General features: G+C 47.4%; 1 protein-coding gene across 2 annotated transcripts in view; it reads left to right on the forward strand.

Annotated features, from left to right (window-relative positions):
- The window catches only part of CNIH3 (cornichon family AMPA receptor auxiliary protein 3), a 79,563-nt gene extending 61,845 nt beyond the window's left edge, over nt 1-17,718 (forward strand). For both annotated transcript variants that reach the window (XM_064164588.1, XM_064164589.1), the window contains 3 exons: nt 11,572-11,684; nt 14,819-14,962; nt 17,095-17,718. In XM_064164588.1, the coding sequence (XP_064020658.1) occupies nt 11,572-11,684; nt 14,819-14,962; nt 17,095-17,122 (285 nt within the window). In that variant the 3' untranslated portion in view covers nt 17,123-17,718. The remainder of the gene's footprint in view (nt 1-11,571; nt 11,685-14,818; nt 14,963-17,094) is intronic.
- The last annotated feature ends 2,977 nt before the right edge of the window (nt 17,719-20,695 follow it).

The following is a 20,695-nucleotide window of genomic DNA, read 5'->3' on the forward strand; positions in this document are numbered from 1 at the left end:
CTGTGAGTCTAGTGTAAAATCTATGCTTACAGCATGCAGGTTGGTGTGCAGAGATGGGAACTGACATAGGCTCAGAGTCATTTTGGTGCAGGAAAACCCAGCAAGTCTGTGAGTCTAGTGTAAAATCTGTGCTTATAGCATGCAGGTTGGTGTGCAGAGATGGGAACTGCCATAGACTCAGAGTCATTTTGGTGGGGGAAAACCCTGTGAGTCTAATGTAAAATCTGTGCTTATAGCATGCAGGTTGGTGTGCAGAGATGGGAACTGACACAGACTCAGAGTCATTTTGGTGCAGGAAAACCCAGCAAGTCTGTGAGTCTAATGTAAAATCTGTGCTTATAGCATGCAGGTTGGTGTGCAGAGATGGGAACTGACACGGACTCAGAGTCATTTTGGTGGGGGAAAACCCAGCAAGTCTGTGAGTCTAATGTAAAACCTGTGCTTATAGCATGCAGGTTGGTGTGCAGAGATGGGAACTGACATAGGCTCAGAGTCATTTTGGTGGGGGAAAACCCAGCAAGTCTATGAGTCTAATGTAAAACCTGTGCTTATAGCATGCAGGTTGGTGTGCAGAGATGGGAACTGACACAGACTCAGAGTCATTTTGGTGGGGGAAAACCCAGCAAGTCTGTGAGTCTAATGTAAAATCTGTGCTTATAGCATGCAGGTTGGTGTACAGAGATGGGAACTGACGTGGACTCAGAGTCATTTTGGGGGGGAAAAAACCACCAAGTCTGTGAGTCTAGTGTAAAATCTGTGCTTAAAGCATGCAGGTTGGTGTGCAGAGATGGGAACTGACACAGACTCAGAGTAATTTTTGGAGTGGGGGGGGAACCCAACAAGCCTGTGAGTCTAATGTAAAATCTGTGCTTATAGCATGCAGGTTGGTGTGCAGAGATGGGAACTGACATAGGCTCAGAGTCATTCTGGTGGGGGAAAACCCAGCAAGTCTGTGAGTCTAATGTAAAATCTGTGCTTATAGCATGCAGGTTGGTGTGCAGAGATGGGAACTGACATAGGCTCAGAGTCATTTTGAGGGGGGAAAACCCAGCAAGCCTGTGAGTCTAGTGTAAAATCTGTGCTTATAGCATGCAGGTTGGTGTGCAGAGATGGGAACTGACATAGACTCAGAGTCATTTTGGTGCAGGAAAACCCAGCAAGTCTGTGAGTCTAATGTAAAATCTGTGCTTATAGCATGCAGGTTGGTGTGCAGAGATGGGAACTGACATAGACTCAGAGTCATTTTGCGGGGGGAGGGAACCCAGCAAGTCTGTGAGAATTACTATTATCATGTAGCACTCAGGAGTGCTGGTCCTAAGAGAGGTGCTGAGAAGAAGCATGAGGTCTTGACATCTCAGGGGCTTAACAGTGACTGGGAAAATAGTTTGATTAGCTTCTTTGAGCTGATTTTTTAAGCATAAGAATTAATGGCAGGGGTGAAGGGAAATTGATACTCCTGCTATAGTATCTTTCCAATTTTGGTTTCTGTGAGGGGTTTATATGTTCCATTCACTGTTCAGACAAAAGCTGCTAAGACTCATTCTGCATAAAAACAATGGAATGTTCTGGGAAGCCTAAATTACTTTTTGTAGAGGAAATATCCGTAAATAGAGTAAGGAGGAAAAGCTCTGGCAGAAAAAGAGGGGTTTCTCTTTTGTATGAGAACAAAAAGGTGTATTCAGGAATTGGGAAACTGAATAAACTCCTGTAGAACTCAGCTTCCTCAGGTAGCTCTTCTGCAGTTGCAATCTGCAGAGCTCTTTGTATTCCTACAAACACAGCAGTCTGCAGAGCTCTTTGTATTCCTATAAACACAAAGAAGCTGCTGACAGCTTGTTGTAGGTTTTTTCCTAAGGAAAAAAGGCAGTAGAGTAATAATGCTCTGACTGAATTGGAGAAGAATACAGAAAGGTTGTATTTACAAATGTGCTGCATACATGAATCCTTAACACATAATACAGGTACAGGATACATAAGAATTGCCCCAAACCCTGCCCCCCAACCAAATCAAAACCACCAGAAGGTCAATGCTCATTGTCCACCCTAATACAGATACAGGATACATAAGAATTGCCCCAAGCCCTTCCCACAACCAAACCAAAATCACCAAAAGGCCAATGCTAATTTTCTCCCCTAATACAGATACAGGATGCATAAGAACTGCTCTAAAACTTTCCCTCCCAACCAAACCAAAATCACCAAAAGGCCAATGCTCATTTTCTCCTCTAATACAGATACAGGATGCATAAGAACTGCTCTAAAACTTTCCCTCCCAACCAAACCAAAATCACCAGAAGGCCAATGCTCATTTTCTCCTCTAATACAGATACAGGATGCATAAGAACTGCTCTAAAACTTTCCCTCCCAACCAAACCAAAATCACCAGAAGGCCAATGCTCATTTTCTCCTCTAATACAGATACAGGATGCATAAGAACTGCTCTAAAACTTTCCCTCCCAACCAAACCAAAATCACCAAAAGGCCAATGCTCATTTTCTCCTCTAATACAGATACAGGATGCATAAGAACTGCTCTAAAACTTTCCCTCCCAACCAAACCAAAATCACCAAAAGGCCAATGCTAATTTTCTCCCCTAATACAGATACAGGATACATAAGAACTGCCCTAAAACTTTCCCTCCCAACCAAACCAAAATCACCAAAAGGTCAATGCTCATTTTCTCCCCTAATACAGGCACAGGATGCATAAGAATTGCTCCAAACACTTCCCCCCAAACCAAAATCACCAAAAGGCCAATGCTAATTTTCTCCTCTAATACAGATACAGGATACATAAGAACTGCTCTAAAACTTTCCCTTCCAACCAAACCAAAATCACCAAAAGGCCAATGCTAATTTTCTCCCCTAATACAGATACAGGATGCATAAGAACTGCTCTAAAACTTTCCCTCCCAACCAAACCAAAATCACCAAAAGGTCAATGCTCATTTTCTCCCCTAATACAGGCACAGGATGCATAAGAATTGCTCCAAACACTTCCCCCCAAACCAAAATCACCAAAAGGCCAATGCTCATTTTCTCCTCTAATACAGATACAGGATGCATAAGAACTGCTCTAAAACTTTCCCTCCCAACCAAACCAAAATCACCAAAAGGTCAATGCTCATTTTCTCCTCTAATACAGATACAGGATACATAAGAACTGCCCTAAAACTTTCCCTCCCAACCAAACCAAAATCACCAAAAGGTCAGTGCTCATTTTCTCCCCTAATAGAGATACAGGATACATAAGAATTGCCCCAAGCCCTTCTCCCAACCAAACCAAAATCACCAGAAGGTCAATGATAATTTTTTCCCCTAATACAGGTTCAGGATATATAAGAATTGCCCCAAACCCTTCCCCCCAACCAAACCAAAATCTCCAAAACACCGTAGCATCAACCAGGTTGGAAGACAACTCCAAAATGATGCAGTCCAACCTAGCACCCAGCCCTATCCAGTCAACTAGACCATGGCACTAAGTGCCTCAGCCAGGCTTTGCTTGAACACCTCAATGCTCATTTTCTCCCCTAATACAGGTACAGGATACATAAGAATTGCCCAAAAACCTTCCCCCCAACCAAACCAAAATCTCAAAACACCATAGCATCAACCAGGTTGGAAGATAACTCCAAGATGATGCAGTCCAACCTAGCACCCAGCCCTATCCAGTCAACTAGACCATGGCACTAAGTGCCTCAGCCAGGCTGTTCTTGAACACCTCAATGCTCATTTTCTCCCCTAATACAGGTACAGGATACATAAGAATTGCCCCAAAACCTTCCCCCCAACCAAACCAAAATCACCAAAACATCAATGCTTATTTTCTCCCATCCTCCACTGTCTCCCAATCAGGCCACAAGCTGGATTCCCTGCAGCCCATGGCCTTGAATGCCCACAGGGTATGCCCACATAGTTACCCAGATAAGGATCCCTCCGGAGAGCTGAAAGGAGGAGGGAGAAAAGAGAAGAACTGACCTTGCTGCTGACTTTGGAAGTGCTTGCAGGATTATGGGATTTGAATAATAAAATCACAACATCCAGGGGTGACCAGTTTGTCCCCTGTGACAGATCCTGGTCTCTGTAGTTTTCTCAGGAAATCAGGGATAACCTGGAACCCCTAAACCACCACACAGGTGCTCAGCTTCAGTGCTTGTTTTCCCATGCTTTAGTTCAATCCATGCACAGCAAAGCATGCCTTGTTCTCCTTGGGATTAGAGGGGGAGAATCTGTGTGTCCTGTTAGGTACATGTGTATGAGGATGCATTGGATGCTTATGGTGAGGTAGTACTGAGTGTGGCCAGCAGGACAGGGGAGGTTATTCTGCCCCTGTACTCAGCACTGCTCAGGCCACACCATGAGTGCTCTGTCCAGTTCTGGGACCCTCAATTCAAGAGAGATGTTGAGGTGCTGGAAGGTGTCCAGAGAAGGGCAACAAAGCTGGTGAGGGGCTGGAGCAGAGCCCTGTGAGGAGAGGCTGAGGGAGCTGGGGGTGTGCAGCCTGCAGAAGAGGAGGCTCAGGGCAGAGCTCATTGCTGTCTGCAGCTGCCTGAAGGGAGGCTGTAGCCAGGTGGGGTTGGGCTCTTCTCCCAGGCAACCAGCAACAGAACAAGGGGACACAGTCTCAAGTTGTGCAATCAGGGGAGGTCTAGGCTGGATGTTAGGAGGAAGTTGTTGGCAGAGAGAGTGATTGGCATTGGAATGGGCTGCCCAGGGAGGTGGTGCAGGCACTGTCCCTAGAGATATTGAAGCAAAGCGTGGATGGGGCACTTGGTGCCATGGTCTGGCTGACTGGCTAGGGCTGGGTGCTAGGTTGGCCTGGATGATCTTGGAGGTCTCTTCCAACCTGCTTGATTCTATGGTTCTAGCTAAGATTTTACATTTCAGATGCAAATGATGGAATTGAGTAAAGCTGTTGACTATTTACTGATGTGGATATTTACTTACCTGTATCTATCAAAGCAAAACTTGTAAAAGTGTAGTAGTTTACTCCACATTGTAGCAAAATGTGCTTCTGATTAGCAGCATTTTGGTCTAGAAGCTGAATTCTTTTCTGGGCTTTCCAGTGATCTTCCACCTGCAAATGTCAGCCCACAGTATTTCTGGTGATAGATTCCTAATGCTGTTCATTAGCTTGCAACTCCAAGTGACCAAGCAGTAGCCCTTGAGAAATGTTCTGCTCTGCAATTTCTTCTTCAGCTGCATGTTCTGTAGCTGTATTAAGACTTCATCAGTGTCAGAAAGCAGAAGTCATCTGAATCAAGTTGTTCCTGGTTCAAAATAGCAATGTACTGTTTATATCCAAGCATGTTTACCATCTGACAGCTTCCTATGCTCTTCCAGGAATGAGTTAAACCCCTTAGTTAACTTCCTATGGCACAGATTCTTGTATCACAGACGTTAGTACTGCAGCTAACAGCAGGAACAAGGGTTGGCTGCTGCTTGTTTCTCAGCCAGCTTCTCTTCTCTCCGGGAGCAGAATCCTGTGCTGGGTAAAGTCGTTTGGAAGTTTCCATTGTTTTCAGGTGACCTTGTGTCAAGCTGCAGGGTGATTCTCCCAGCCAAGAGCTGAGGCAGTGTTCTTTTTTATTCCTTCAGTTTGCTTTTCCTCATAAGCCTTTGCCTTTGCACATTACACCTTATGCTTTCAGCTCTCTCACCTCCCTTTAGATTTGGTCTCTTAGGTAAATTGCCTGAATGTCAATGGCAATTGGCTTTGTTTGCTCCACAGGCTGGGCTTCCTTCTTATTCTTTGCACAAATTCCCTTCAGGACCTGTGATCAGCACCGATCCTTTCTTTATGTCCACAGACAAATGGCACTCCCAAGAAAAAAGGTGATGAGACATGGGGCCCAGTCACTAGTGGTGTTCCTCAAGGATCAGTGCTGGGCCCCATCCTCTTTAACATCTTCATAGATGATCTGGATGAGGGCATGGAGTCAGTCATCAGCAAGTTTGCAGATGACACCAAGCTGGGGGCAGATGTGGCTGGGTTGGAGGGCAGAAGGGCTCTGCAGTGGGACCTTGACCGCCTGGACAGATGGGCAGAGTCCAAGGGGATGGTGTTCAATAGCTCCAAGTGCAGGGTGCTGCACTTTGGCCACAGCAACCCCATGCAGAGATACAGGCTGGGGTCGGAGTGGCTGCAGAGCAGCCAGACAGAAAGGGATCTGGGGGTGCTGATTGATACCCACCTGAACATGAGCCAGCAGTGTGCCCAGGTGGCCAAGAGAGCCAGTGGCATCCTGGCCTGCATCAGGAATGGTGTGGCTAGCAGGAGCAGGGAGGGCATTCTGCCCCTGTACTCTGCACTGCTTAGACCACACCTTGAGTGCTGTGTTCAGTTCTGGGCCCCCCAGTTTAGGAGGGACATTGAGATGCTTGAGCGTGTCCAGAGAAGGGCGACGAGGCTGGGGAGAGGCCTTGAGCACAGCCCTACGAGGAGAGGCTGAGGGAGCTGGGATTGGTTAGCCTGGAGAAGAGGAGGCTCAGGGCAGACCTTATTGCTGTCTACAACTACCTGAGGGGAGGTTGTGGCCAGGAGGAGGTTGCTCTCTTCTCTCAGGTGGCCAGCACCAGAACAAGAGGACACAGCCTCAGGCTGCACCAGGGGAAATTTAGGCTGGAGGTGAGGAGAAAGTTCTTCCCTGAGAGAGTCATTGGACACTGGAATGGGCTGCCCGGGGAGGTGGTGGAGTCGCCGTCCCTGGAGCTGTTCAAGGCAGGATTGGACGTGGCACTTGGTGCCATGGTCTGGCCTTGAGCTCTGTGGTAAAGGGTTGGACTTGATGATCTGTGAGGTCTCTTCCAACCCTGATGATACTGTGATACTGTGATAAAAGAGACATTTGTTGTTCTATCAAAAGCATAGGTAGATTTAATTTACAGCATGAACTGTGACTGGAAAGTGAGTCCACTTCTAAGAGTCCACTGCTTCCTTTCTAGCTTTGCAGCAGATCTTTTGGGTTTTAAGCTCTGCATACATTTTCACCATGGATTTCATTCCTTGCTGTTACCAGCCAGCCCACTGATCAGGCACCAGGGTTGTGTTCTTGCTATGCTTGTGGATTGTGTTGAAATTGAGACTCAAATATGTGCTAGTGAATGTAATGTGGTTTCAAGCTTGGTGGTGGTTGGTGGGTAGACTTGCATCGTGAAGAGCTTTCTTGTCTGCACTTTGTGATGAGGATGAATCACTCTGTGGGGAAAGGTTATAGTAATGTTGTAGATGACATTTCTAAAACTGAAAGAATAAAATAATCCAGCAGTGATAAATAACTACCATCTGGATGGCAATGTATTGTAATTGCATTGGGGTTCGTCATCCACCTAAGATAAGCTTTTGAGAATAAGTTGAAGGTGCAGACACTGAAATATCCAAACTTGTTATCTCCTTCTGTGGAGACTTTCAAGGCCTGTCTGGATGTGTTCCTCTGTGATCTGTGTTAGTGTTGTCCTGCTCTGGCAGGGGGGTTGGACTGGATCTCTGTTGGGAATGGTGATATTCAATGTAGTGATTCTATAGAATAGTCTGAATATTATACATGGAACATAAGGCATGGGCAGGTGAGAGTGCAGGAGCTCAGAAGCACTGAGATAAGATGAAACAAAAGGTTGGGATGACCTTAGAGAATGGTGTAACAAATAGAAACAAATGCAAGGCTGGAGCCTGTGGTTCTCACCTATCTCTGCTGACTTAGATTCTTAGACACAGTGTAGGTGTTGTTGAGAGAATATGATGCATGTCTGTGCCAACCAGTATGTAATTTCTAATGCAAGTACATGTAACCAATTGCAGTTTAATACAGTTTGTAGCCTTCTGATGAAAGGTATAGAAACACAGGTTTGGAATGCAATAAACAGGTTGGATTGGCTTACATTAAGCATCACCCTGTCTCTTCTGATGCCTGTGGCATTCAGCCCATGGCAGTATCACAGTACCACAGTATCACCAAGGTTGGAAGAGACCTCATAGATCATCAAGTCCAACCCTTTACCACAGAGCTCAAGGCCAGACCATGGCACCAAGTGCCACGTCCAATCCTGCCTTGAACAGCTCCAGGGACGGCGACTCCACCACCTCCCCGGGCAGCCCATTCCAGTGTCCAATGACTCTCTCAGGGAAGAACTTTCTCCTCACCTCCAGCCTAAATCTCCCCTGGCGCAGCTTGAGGCTGTGTCCTCTTGTTCTGGTGCTGGCCACCTGGGAGAAGAGAGCAACCTCCTCCTGGCCACAACCTCCCCTCAGGTAGTTGTAGACAGCAATAAGGTCTCCCCTGAGCCTCCTCTTCTCCAGGCTAACCAATCCCAGCTCCCTCAGCCTCTCCTCCTAGGGCTGTGCTCAAGGCCTCTCCCCAGCCTCGTTGCCCTTCTCTGGACACGCTCAAGCATCTCAATGTCCCTCCTAAACTGGGGGGCCCAGAACTGAACACAGCACTCAAGGTGTGGTCTAAGCAGTGCAGAGTACAGGGGCAGAATGACCTCCCTGCTCCTGCTGGCCACACCATTCCTGATGCAGGCCAGGATGCCACTGGCTCTCTTGGCCACCTGGGCACACTGCTGGCTCATGTTCAGGTGGGTATCAATCAGCACCCCCAGATCCCTCTCTGTCTGGCTGCTCTCCAGCCACTCCGACCCCAGCCTGTATCTCTGCATGGGGTTGTTGTGGCTGATCTCTTTAGGTCCCTTCCAACCCCTAACCTCCTGTGATCCTGTGAACTACTTCAAGCAGTAAAGTTCAATGAAAGTGGAAAAATACATTCCATGTGAGGTGGAAAGACTCCTAGAAACAAGAAAGTGAAATTCATTGCAGCACAGCTGTATGGAAGTAGGCAGGCACTGGCAGTAGTTCTAAAGCAGGTTTCACATTGCTTTAAAAAACAGAGCTCACTTCAGTTATTTGCCAGGCAAAAATGAATTAACATTAAACCCCTCAAATGCTTTTTGTGACTTACATTTGGTTGGTGTAGCTCCAAGGTGCAGCGAGGGATGCAGATGAGTTCCGTATGGGATTGCCTCGCTTGCAGAGACAGGCACTGCTGGAAAATCATCTCTTCTATCATTTGAAGAAAATAAATAGGGATTTCTGAGGGGAAAATGCATTGTGAGGAAGTAAGAGCAGAATCACATAGAATGCCAGGGTCTGGAAGGGACCTTGAAAAATCATCTAGTCCAACCCCCCTGCCACAGCAGGATCACCTATGCCAGATCACATAGGAGTGCATCCAGGCAGGTTTTGAATGTCTCCAGAAAGGGAGACTCTGCAATCTCCCTGGATAGCCTGTTCCAGTGTTCTGTCACTGTCAGTGACAAAATTCCTCCTCATGTTTACATGAAACTTCCTATGCCTCAACTTCCACCCATTGCCCCTTATCCTGTCATCAGGCATCACCCAGCAGAGCCTGGCTCCAGCCTCCTGGCTTTCACCCTGCATATGTTTATGAACACAAATGAGGTCACCTCTCAGTCTCCTCTTCTCCAAGCAGCAGAGCCTCATCTCTCTCAGTCTCCCCTTCTAAGAAAGATGTTCCATACCCTTAATAATCTTTATGGCTCTGCACTGGACTCTCAAGCAGTTCCTTCACCCTCTTGAACTGGGGAGCCCAGAACTGGACATAGTACTCCAGATGCAGCCTCACCAGGGCAGAGTAGAGGGGGAGGAGAACCTCTCTCGACCTAGTAGCCACACCTCTGTTAATACACCCCTGAGTAGAAAGACAGCTAAGCAATGGGAAAGCAGTGAAAGAAGGCAAAATACCCTTAGAGATAACTACTGTGAATCAACATCACACACAGTCCTGTTTCTGCCAGCTGCCCACTCACTTTCTCTTTTAATAGAATGAATATCCTTGGGTCTGGAACAAGTAATGTAGGAACTCATGGACTTATTAAGGAAGTGAGTTTCCTGTCTTAGTGAGGTTTGGCTTGCAATGCTGACTTAGTAATGGATTTGTTCTCTTTAGGGTGTATTTCCCATTGGAATGGGCTGCCCAGGGAGGTGGTGGAGTCACTGTCCCTGGAGGTCTTCAAGAAAAGCCTGGCTGAGGCACTTAGTGCCATGGTCTGGTTGACTGGCTAGGGCTGGGTACTAGGTTGGACTGGATGAGCTTGGAGGTCTCTTCCAACCTGGTTGATTCTATGATTCTATGATTGTATATAACAGAGCAAGATGGTAGAAGCAGCCTTTTATTTTTCCAAGGACATTTCCTCCAATATAGAAGCAAAGCTTCAGCAATAGCTTTATTACTTCAGTTCTGGAATGCATGGGTAATGAAATCTAGTTCTCTAAGAACTCTTTTACAGGCATTGTTTCACAGTCCTTCTGTGAGGAAGGCAGAAATACAACCTACATTTTGTAGGCAGGAATCTGGAGCACCAGCTAAAGCAGTAAGGGATTTGTCCTGTGCCTCTCAACAAGCTCCTGGGATGCAGCTGTGGTTAGAACTTTGGTAAACATTTTGTAGGCAGGAGTCTGGAGCACCAGCTAAAACAGTAAGAGATTTGTCCCATGCCTCTCAACAAGCTCCTGGAATCCAGCTGTGGTTAGAACCTTGGTAAACCTGGCACTTCATCCTGTGCTTAGTACACAAGCTGTCAACTGGGACCTTGACTGCCTGGACAGATGGGCAGAGTCCAATGGGATGGGGTTCAATAGCTCCAAGTGCAGGGTGCTGCACTTTGGCCACAGCAACCCCATGCAGAGATACAGGCTGGGGTGGGAGTGGCTGGAGAGCAGCCAGACAGAGAGGGATCTGGGGGTGCTGATTGATACCCACCTGAACATGAGCCAGCAGTGTGCCCAGGTGGCCAAGAGAGCCAGTGGCATCCTGGCCTGCATCAGGAATGGTGTGGCCAGCAGGAGCAGGGAGGTCATTCTGCCCCTGTACTCTGCACTGCTTAGACCACACCTTGAGTCCTGTGTCCAGTTCTGGGCCCCCCCAGTTTAGGAGGGACATTGAGATGCTTGAGCATGTCCAGAGAAGGGCGACGAGGCTGGGGAGAGGCCTTGAGCACAGCCCTACGAGGAGAGGCTGAGGGAGCTGGGATTGGTTAGCCTGGAGAAGAGGAGGCTCAGGGGAGACCTCATTGCTGTCTGCAACTACCTGAGGGGAGGTTGTGGCCAGGAGGAGGTTGCTCTCTTCTCTCAGGTGGCCAGCACCAGAACAAGAGGACACAGCCTCAAGCTATGCCAGGGGAGAATTAGGCTGGAGGTGAGGAGAAAGTTCTTCCCTGAGAGAGTCATTGGACACTGGAATGGGCTGCCCGGGGAGGTGGTGGAGTCGCCGTCCCTGGAGCTGTTCAAGGCAGGACTGGACGTGGCACTTGGTGCCATGGTCTGGCCTTGAGCTCTGTGGTAAAGGGTTGGACTTGATGATCTGTGAGGTCTCTTCCAACCCTGATGATGATACTGTGATACTGTGATCTAGGGAGAGGAACACACAGGAGAACTGCACAGATCATTTGTTTTGTGGGAAAAAAGGAAAACCAAATAAACCCCAAACAAACTACTTAAGTGGCTAAAATCAGAGAGATGTTTTACTGACAGCTGTTATCTCTGCTCCTTTCTTTTCAGCTGGTGTTGCCAGAGTACTCTATCCATAGTCTTTTCTGCATAATGTTTTTGTGTGCACAAGAGTGGCTCACGCTGGGGTTAAATATTCCTTTGCTGTTCTATCACTTCTGGAGGTAAGCTCACCTTTTATATGCCAACCTCTTGTTAGCCTTGTTTACCCCTCAGCACACGTGCTGGCCAAGAGGTAGCAGCTTTTGTGGTTGTCAGCCTGAAGTCTTCAGCAGTTCTGCGTTTCCACAGTGTAAAAAAGCACAAGTGATGGTTTTGGTCTGTCAGGAGTCTCTTTGTGTTACAAGGATGCATATGGTAGCAGATACCTTCTGTTGTGAGGCAGCTTGAAGAGTAATTCTGTTAAGAAGGCAAGCTCATTATCTCAGTGAGGACCCCGAAAGAAGGAACTAGTACAGCTCTCAGAAAGCTAAAGGAAGTGAAGCTGTGAGTGCCTACCTAATAGTTGAGTGCAGTAAAACCAACACTGTTTTAGGGTGCTGGTTCATAGAATCATAGAATCAACCAGGTTGGAAGAGACCTCCAAGATCATCCAGGCCAACCTAGCACCCAGCCCTAGCCAGTCAACCAGACCATGGCACTAAGTGCCTCACCCAGGCTTTGCTTCAACACCTCTAGGGATGGTGCCTCCACCACCTCCCTGGGCAGCCCATTCCAATGCCAATCACTCTCTCTGACAACAACTTCCTCCTAACATCCAGCCTAGACCTCCCCTGATTGCACAACTTGAGACTGTGTCCCCTTGTTCTGTTGCTGCTTGCCTGGGAGAAGAGTCCAACCCCACCTGGCTACAGCCTCCCTTCAGGTAATTGTAGACAGCAATGAGCTCTGCCCTGAGCCTCCTCTTCTGCAGGCTGCACACCCCCAGCTCCCTCAGCCTCTCCTCATAGGCTTTGTGCTCCAGGCCCCTCACCAGCTTTGTTGCCCTTCTCTGGACACCTTCCAGCACCTCAACATCTCTCTTGAATTGAGAGGCCCAGAACTGGACACAGCACTCAAGGTGTGGCCTGACCAGTGCTGAGTACAGAGGCAGAATAACCTCCCTTGTCCCACTGGCCACACTGTTCCTGATGCAGGCCAGGATGCCATTGGCTCTCTTGGCCACCTGGGCACACTGCTGGCTCAGCTTCAGCCTAAGGCTTAACAACAATACTGTTTTTTTCAAGCATTTTATTAACAACTTGAAAAAAAAATCTTATGTCCAAGGTTAAAATGGCCAGAATGTACATAATGATATCAGCCTTTGGAGAGAACTTTTGATTATCATTGTTTCCTTGCTTCTCCATATGCTGTGCTGCAATGACTCCATAGCTCCTGCTGGTTTTATTGCAGACAGATTTGGATTCGTCGTGCAAAGTTCCACGCAAAACCACAGGAGGATACTGCCTAGTATCTTCATTGGGAGGAAGATAATGAAGCAAAGTTTCTCTTAAAAAAAAGATAAATTGTAGTATTTTAGAGTTTGTAAGTGGATGTGGCTGGTACTGGAAGGGAGAAAGACAAAGTTACAATGAGAAGATGAACTTTCAAAGTTTGCTACCGGTCACTTGTTTGGGACTTTATCTCCTTCTGTCTGTCTGTTTATAAGTCCATCTATAAGCAATCCTAGCCATGGACAGTGAATAGAGTCATAGAATAGAATCACAGAATCAACCAGGTTGGAAGAGACCTCCAAGGTCATCCAGGCCAACCTAGCACCCAGCCCTAGCCAGGCAACCAGACCATGGCACTAAGTGCCTCAGCCAGGCTTTGCTTCAACACCTCCAGGGACGGTGCCTCCACCACCTCCCTGGGCAGCCCATTCCAATGCCAATCACTCTCTCTGCCAATAACTTCCTCCTAACATCCAGCCTAGACCTGCCCTGATTGCACAACTTGAGACTGTGTCCCCTTGTTCTATTGCTGCTTGCCTGGCAGAAGAGACCAATCCCCACCTGGCTACAACTTCCCTTCAGGTAGCTGTAGACAGCAATCTGCTTCATGCTGACCTTAAAGCAGTTCATTAACTTTGGCTTACCCTTCCTCACACTGGAAAGCAACTGAGACAAAAAGCTCCTTTTCCAAAACAAAAGTTCTTTTGCTGGGATTTTCTCATTGCTGAGAACAATTTCTCTTTGAAGAGAAAAACATTTCCCAATCAAAATTATTTGTGTGATGAATTTTTGAGCACTGCTGCATCACAGAATTCTTAGGAGGCTCAGGGCAGAGCTCATTGCTGTCTACAACTACCTGAAGGGAGGCTGTAGCCAGGTGGGCTTGGTCTCTTCTCCCAGGCAACCAGCAACAGAACAAGGGGACACAGTCTCAAGTTGTGCTGAGGAAAGTCTAGGCTGGATGTTAGGAGGAAGTTGTTGGCAGAGAGAGTGATTGGCATTGGAATGGGCTGCCCAGGGAGGTGGTGGAGTCACCATCCCTGGAGGTGTTGAAGCAAAGCCTGGCTGAGGCACTTAGTGCCATGGCCTGGTTGACTGGCTAGGGCTGGGTGCTAGGTTGTACTGGATGATCTTGGAGGTCTCTTCCAACCTGGTTGATTCTATGATTCTCTTCCAACCCCCCCTGCCAGGGAGAGGGAGCAGGGACACCTACTAGATCAGCTTGTTGCTGTAGATCAGATAGAAAGCATTAGTCAATTAGCATTACTCCATATTGACTTTTTTTGCCTTTCAAAGTTGGAGGAGCTGAGCTCTTAGTTTGCTGAGACTGTCACCTTTCATCATGTCTGGAGTCAGTTGTGTAGGTGCAGTTGAAGCTCAGTACTCCTTCCTGCATGCTGTGATCACAAGCCAGTGTATATTGTCACTCTCAATCTGCAAGTTATTCCTGGTTAATGCAGAAATAACTGGGTAGGAAGGGAGGCTGTTTCAAGCTGAAGAAGCCATAGAACACAGGAAGTCCACATTCATTTGTGGCTTGGAACTGTCAGAATGGTCTGCTTTGGTTAGCATCGTAGACTTGAAAACATCCTGCCAGGGAGGCTGTGGAGTCTCCTTCTCTGGAGACATTCAAGGCCTGTCTGGATGTGTTCCTGTGTGATCTGTGTTAGATAGGATTGTCCTGCTCTGGCAGGGGGGTTGGACTGGATGATCTCTTTGGGTCCCTTCCAACCCCTGACATCCTGTGAGCCTATATTGTGGAAGAGGATTGCCTTCTGAGCTGGTGATCAGGAGGGTGTATGTCTGTAGATATTTAATACATGCTATTCCAGAATCATTCCAGATGTCTTCTCCTGCTCTTCCAGGTATTTTCGTTGCCCAGCAGATAGTTCAGAGCTAGCCTATGATCCACCTGCAGTCATGAATGCAGATACCTTGAGTTACTGTCAAAAAGAAGCCTGGTGTAAACTAGCTTTTTATCTCCTTTCCTTCTTCTACTACCTGTACTGGTAAGTCTGGTCATTTCACTAAGGAAACAGTAGCTGCTTTTCATTTGGCACCTGGAATTGTGTGTAGAAATAACTGCAACCACTTGGCCCATTTTCTTAAACAACTTGCTTCTGATCTTGATTCCCACTTAGAGCAGCATGTGCTTGTATCTACTGACACCTCAATATAGTGTATTAAGCCTTTATCCAAGGCCTCAGCCAGATCTCAGGGCCAACCCAAGAGAAAAGATTACTGCTCCTCTGCTCGGTCTCCTATGATGGGTGAAATAGAAAATGTTGTGATAATTACCTTACATCAAATAAAAATGATAATGTTCTTCTAATACAATAGAATCATACAAAAACCAAAGCATCTGCTGGTGCAGGGATGCTCAAAATAGTAAGTAGATGAGGCAGGCAGGAAGATGGGGTGCCCCATGCTTGTAGTCATTCCTACAGGCATGCTGTCCTGGCAGGGTAAGGCTGTGCATGGTCCAAACCTCTAATGTAAATACATCCTTGAAGAGATACACACTAGTTCTGTGCTGTCCCCTCTGCCTTTTCCACTGGCTGATGTCTTTAGAGCACAGCCACAGATCCCCAGTACAAGAATATGTGAGGAGCATATTTGTGGTAAGGCCTTGGCAGGAACCCTGTAAGCACCCCATAACACTGCTTGCCATCAAAGGTTAACATGCTTTGAATGGAGATGTTGTTTGGTGATGCCTTTCTCTTTCACCCATAATGTTTTTGCTTAGAGCACCTCTTCAGGCCAACCTTGCACTTAGCCCTCTCTAAGACAGGTCTGTATGCTGGTGGAAGAGGAGAATACTATTTCTTCTTTGATTACTGTTCCATGATCTGTTCTGGTTTTACCAGCATCTTGAGGGCTCATTACTGTGGGTTATTGTTTCTCAATAGTGCTTTTAAATACTATGAGGATAAAGTTTTCTGTCCACATAGAATCATAGAATCAACCAGGTTGGAAGAGACCTCCAAGATCATCCAGTCCAACCTAGCACCCAGCCCTATCCAATCAACCAGACCATGGCACTAAGTGCCTCAGCCAGGCTTTTCTTGAAGACCCCCAGGGACGGTGCCTCCACCACCTCACATGTGTGTGTGTGTCCCTGTGGCTACACACATGCGAGAGAAAAGGTCAGAGGGGCCAGACTCAGAGAAGCTGGCAGGTGCCTATCACACACTAAGCTGGATGGGGCATGAGAACCTGAACAAGAGCTTAGCATCCAGTAGCTTTGTGGGTTTAGGCTGAGAACCTTTGCCCTCCAGCCCTTTTCTCAGGAAAGACTGGCAGTTATGCTAGACAGGTTCTGGTGGTACTACGAGGAGTTGGATGCAGAGAGAAGCATGGCAAGGCACGGTTGGAGAGAGAAGCATTTTTAATCCCACCTTTTGGTTTTGACTAAGGCTCTGTCAGAGTCAGCTTTGTAGTGTGGTCTAGCATTTCAGCTGGGACTCTACTGCTGTGCAGCTACCTCTGAACCTTGCTTCTTTCATCCTAAACTGTGGCCAGAATCCGAAATCTGCTGCCTGATGCTAAACAAAACAGTATTAATTGCATTCAGTTTTGCTGTGCTCTCCTGGGTGTTGTCAGAATTAGAACTGCAGTAAAATGGAGCTGTGCTCATACACTCCAGTTTCTTCATTTTTCAGAGCTGTTTTTAATAGGTATGGGTTTACTCCATCTAGTATCTGCATTTTGTGTTTCTTCTACTGCATGGAATTATTCCCTACCCCCCCAAAGGAAACAAAATAATGCAGTTTTGCAGGAATCCTTGCCTGCCCTGCTGAGAATTGCTGCTTGGGGTTAGAAAGATCAAGCCCAACAAAGCAAAATGGTTTTGTTTCTTCACTGTTCAAAATCAGATATCAGACTGCACTTTGATAAGCTCAAACACAGCTTGTGGTGAAGTATGATGTCGATGATGAATTTGTTGTTTCTTAAGTGCTTTTTGGTGCCTGTCCTGAAGACACCACAATTAAGATGCTTTAGAGAGAATGAAAGAGGGCAAAGGGAAGGACAGGCCATTACAGTCAGACCTGGGGAACAGGCAATAAAGGGTTATAAAAATCAAAGTGCTCTGTGTGCTTCAAAAGGATACTTTCATAGTGTGTCTTTCTTTTACGTCCAGCATGATCTACACTTTGGTGAGCTCTTAACTGAAAGGTCATCGTTAAAGACTGCAAACAACAAAGGCTGGAAGCACAAAGAGGAGGGACCCAAGTGATGCATGATTAAACAAAAAAAAGAAAAAAGAGGGAAAGAAAAAGGCAAAGAAAGGACAATTTTGGACCCAAGAAGTAAATAGACTACGTGAAAGAGAGAACCAGCAAGAACCAGCAGAGTACTATGGCAGAATGTCTGCATTATCTGTGGTGTATCTCCTGTGTTGCCATCAATGACTTTCAAACCCCAAACTAAACAAGACAAAAATGCAACAAGCTGGGCCAAGCAACACAACTGTTCACCTCTCCAGGGATAATGCTGCTTGGTTTAGCAGATATATTGTAAACTACAGTCCCTGCTGTCTTCCAGGGAGCAAAGTTTCTTTTGTTAATGACCATTCTGGACTGATGAAGCAGAGGCCAAGATCATCTTACACAGAATGAACATCTATCCAACCTATTGTGACAATGAGCACCACCTGGAGTTCAGATAAGATGTGTGACTGGTCACAGAAACGTAGAATCAACCAACTTGGAAGAGACCTCCAAGATCATCCAGGCCAACCTAGCACCCAGCCCTATCCAGGCAACCAGACCATGGCACTAAGTGCCTCAGCCAGGCTTTGCCTCAACACCTCCAGGGACAGTGACTCCACCACCTCCCTGGGCAGCCCATTCCAATGCCAATCACTCTCTCTGCCAACAACTTCCTCCTAACATCCAGCCTAGACCTCCCCCAGGTACAACTTGAGACTGTGTCCCCTTGTTCTGTTGCTGGTTGCCTGGCAGAAGAGACCAACCCCACCTGGCTGCAGCCTCCCTTCAGGTAGTTGTAGACAGCAATGAGCTCTGTCCTGAGCCTCCTCTTCTGCAGGCTGCACACCCCCAGCTCCCTCAGCCTCTCCTCATAGGGTTTGTGTTCCAGGCCCCTCACCAGCTTTGTTGCCCTTCTCTGGACACCTTCCAGCACCTCAACATCTCTCTTGAATTGAGGAGCCCAGAACTGGACACAACACTCAAGGTGTGGCCTGAGCAGTGCTGAGTACAGGAGCAGAAGAACCTCCCTCATCCTACTGGCCACACTGTGCCTGATGCAGGCCAGGATGCCATTGGCTCTCTTGGCCACCTGGGCACACTGCTGCCTCATCTTCAGCCTACTCTCTACCAGTACCCCCAGGTCTATTTCTTCCTGGCTGCTCTCAGCCACTCTGTCCCCAGCCTGTAGTGCTGCTTGGGGTTGTTGTGGCCAAAGTGCAGAACCCTGCCCTTGGCCTTGTTCAATCTCATCCCATTGGCCTCTGCCCACCCATCCAGCCTGGCACTAACCAAACAGGGATATAAGATCCTGTGGAAGTTCTTTAGGTGTTGTCCCCTTGTTCTGTTGCTGGCTGTCTGGCAGAAGAGACCAACTCCACATGGCTACAGCCTCCCTTCAGGGAGCTGTAGACAGCAATGAGCTCTGCCCTGAGACTGTGCAGGCTGCACACCCCCAGCTCTCTCAGCCTCTTCTCATAGGGTTTGTGTTCCAGGCCCCTCACCAGCTTTGCTGCCCTTCTCTGGACACATTCAGGCAACAAAACAGACAAAAAGGAAACAATCAACCCAACCAAACACCAAACCTACAAAAGATAAAAGCCACATATATGAAAAGAGGATTGTAACATAAGTATTGCATTAATCCCCATGCAATTGCCCCATACTGGAGCAGCTAATTGTGATCTGTGATCCTGTTTTGCAGCTTTATTTCTGCTGTCAGTTTTAGGCTGAAACAAATGTCTAAAATGGTTTTGTCTTGTATGAGGTTTGTATTGAGAGGTGGTCAGGGTTTAGGGGGTTTAATAATTTAAAGTTTTTGTTGTTCTGTTTTTTTTTTCCCCCCATAGTATTGTCATATATATACATATGTGTGTGTGTGGGGGGGGGGCTGTATATCTTTACATATATATATGCAAATACACTTCTCCATAAATACTCAACAATCTCTGCCTATTTTAGATCACTCTGTTTGATTGACAGGTCAAAGGCATCAAGTGTCCTGAGCTGCAGCTGGATATGTATCTCAGGACTGAATCTCATGAGCCAGGGCTGGTTTGTTCAACATCACTAAGCTATTTCAACACGGCCACTGGTGCCCTGGGTGGTAGGCAAGCCTGTAAGATCAAGACTAACAACAGACCACTTGGGTTATGAATTAGCTCCTAAGGTATGTTGCTACCAGAGACCAGTGCAGAGAGGCCCATCTGTACACCAGCTTGGTTACAGCTGGTCTTGTTAGCACTAGCTCATTTTTGCCCCTGCCAGATTTGGTCTGGTTGTTGAGAGCCAATAAATTGTTCCCATACCAAACTCTGATGACTCAATATTGCCTCTGTGTTATCATACCCTGTTTGAGAGCACAGTGCAGAAGCAAGGGCTGAATGGAGTCATTTCATGTCTGGCAAGGTCCAAACTGAGCTGGAGCTAGCTCACTTGTACAGTGCCAGGGTTCTTTTTGATTTAAACTGACTGTGTTAACAAAAATCCTGTGAACTTGCAAAGCACACTTGCTGCATGCAAGCTGTCTGCTCCTGGAGTGTGCCAACTCCCCAGTCATGCCTGACCATTCCTTGGAAGAATGCTAACTGACCTGCACAAAAACTATACCATGGCTCCTTCTAACAATATTTAGATGATCAAATTGTCCCAAGTGCTGCCCTTCTTTAACCCACAAGTACAGATGTAGCCAGTAGGATGCAGTTTAACTTCTTACATACAACTCAGCATACCCAGTCCTGGGAGGAAACAGCAAGGCTGCCAAGTCAGGTTATTTGGGAAGCTTGTTTGGATTGCATACACTACAGCAGTGGCTAAATTGCTCTTGAAATCACACTGAGCCTGCAAGCAACATGGATCACAGTATCACAGCATCACAGTATCACCAAGGTTGGAAGAGACCTCACAGATCATCAAGTCCAACCCTTTACCACAGAGCTCAAGGCTAAACCATGGCACCAAGTGCCACGTCCAGTCCTGCCTTGAACAGCTCCAGGGACGGCGACTCCACCACCTCCCCTGGCAGCCCATTCCAGTGTCCAATGACTCTCTCAGGGAAGAACTTTCTCCTCACCTCCAGCCTAAATCTCCCCTGGTGCAGCCTGAGGCTGTGTCCTCTTGTTCTGGTGCTGGCCACCTGAGAGAAGAGAGCAACCTCCTCCTGGCTACAGCCTCCCCTCAGGTAGTTGTAGACAGCAATAAGGTCTCCCCTGAGCCTCCTCTTCTCCAGGCTAACCAATCCCAGCTCCCTCAGCCTCTCCTCGTAGGGCTGTGCTCAAGGCCTCTCCCCAGCCTCGTTGCCCTTCTCTGGACACGCTCAAGCATCTCAATGTCCCTCCTAAACTGGGGGGCCCAGAACTGAACACAGCACTCAAGGTGTGGTCTAAGCAGTGCAGAGTACAGGGGCAGAATGACCTCCCTGCTCCTGCTGGCCACACCATTCCTGATGCAGGCCAGGATGCCACTGGCTCTCTTGGCCACCTGGGCACACTGCTGGCTCATGTTCAGGTGGGTATCAATCAGCACCCCCAGATC

The sequence above is a fragment of the Pogoniulus pusillus genome, chromosome 25 (genome assembly GCF_015220805.1).
Source record: "Pogoniulus pusillus isolate bPogPus1 chromosome 25, bPogPus1.pri, whole genome shotgun sequence".
Taxonomy (NCBI): Eukaryota; Metazoa; Chordata; class Aves; order Piciformes; family Lybiidae; genus Pogoniulus; species Pogoniulus pusillus.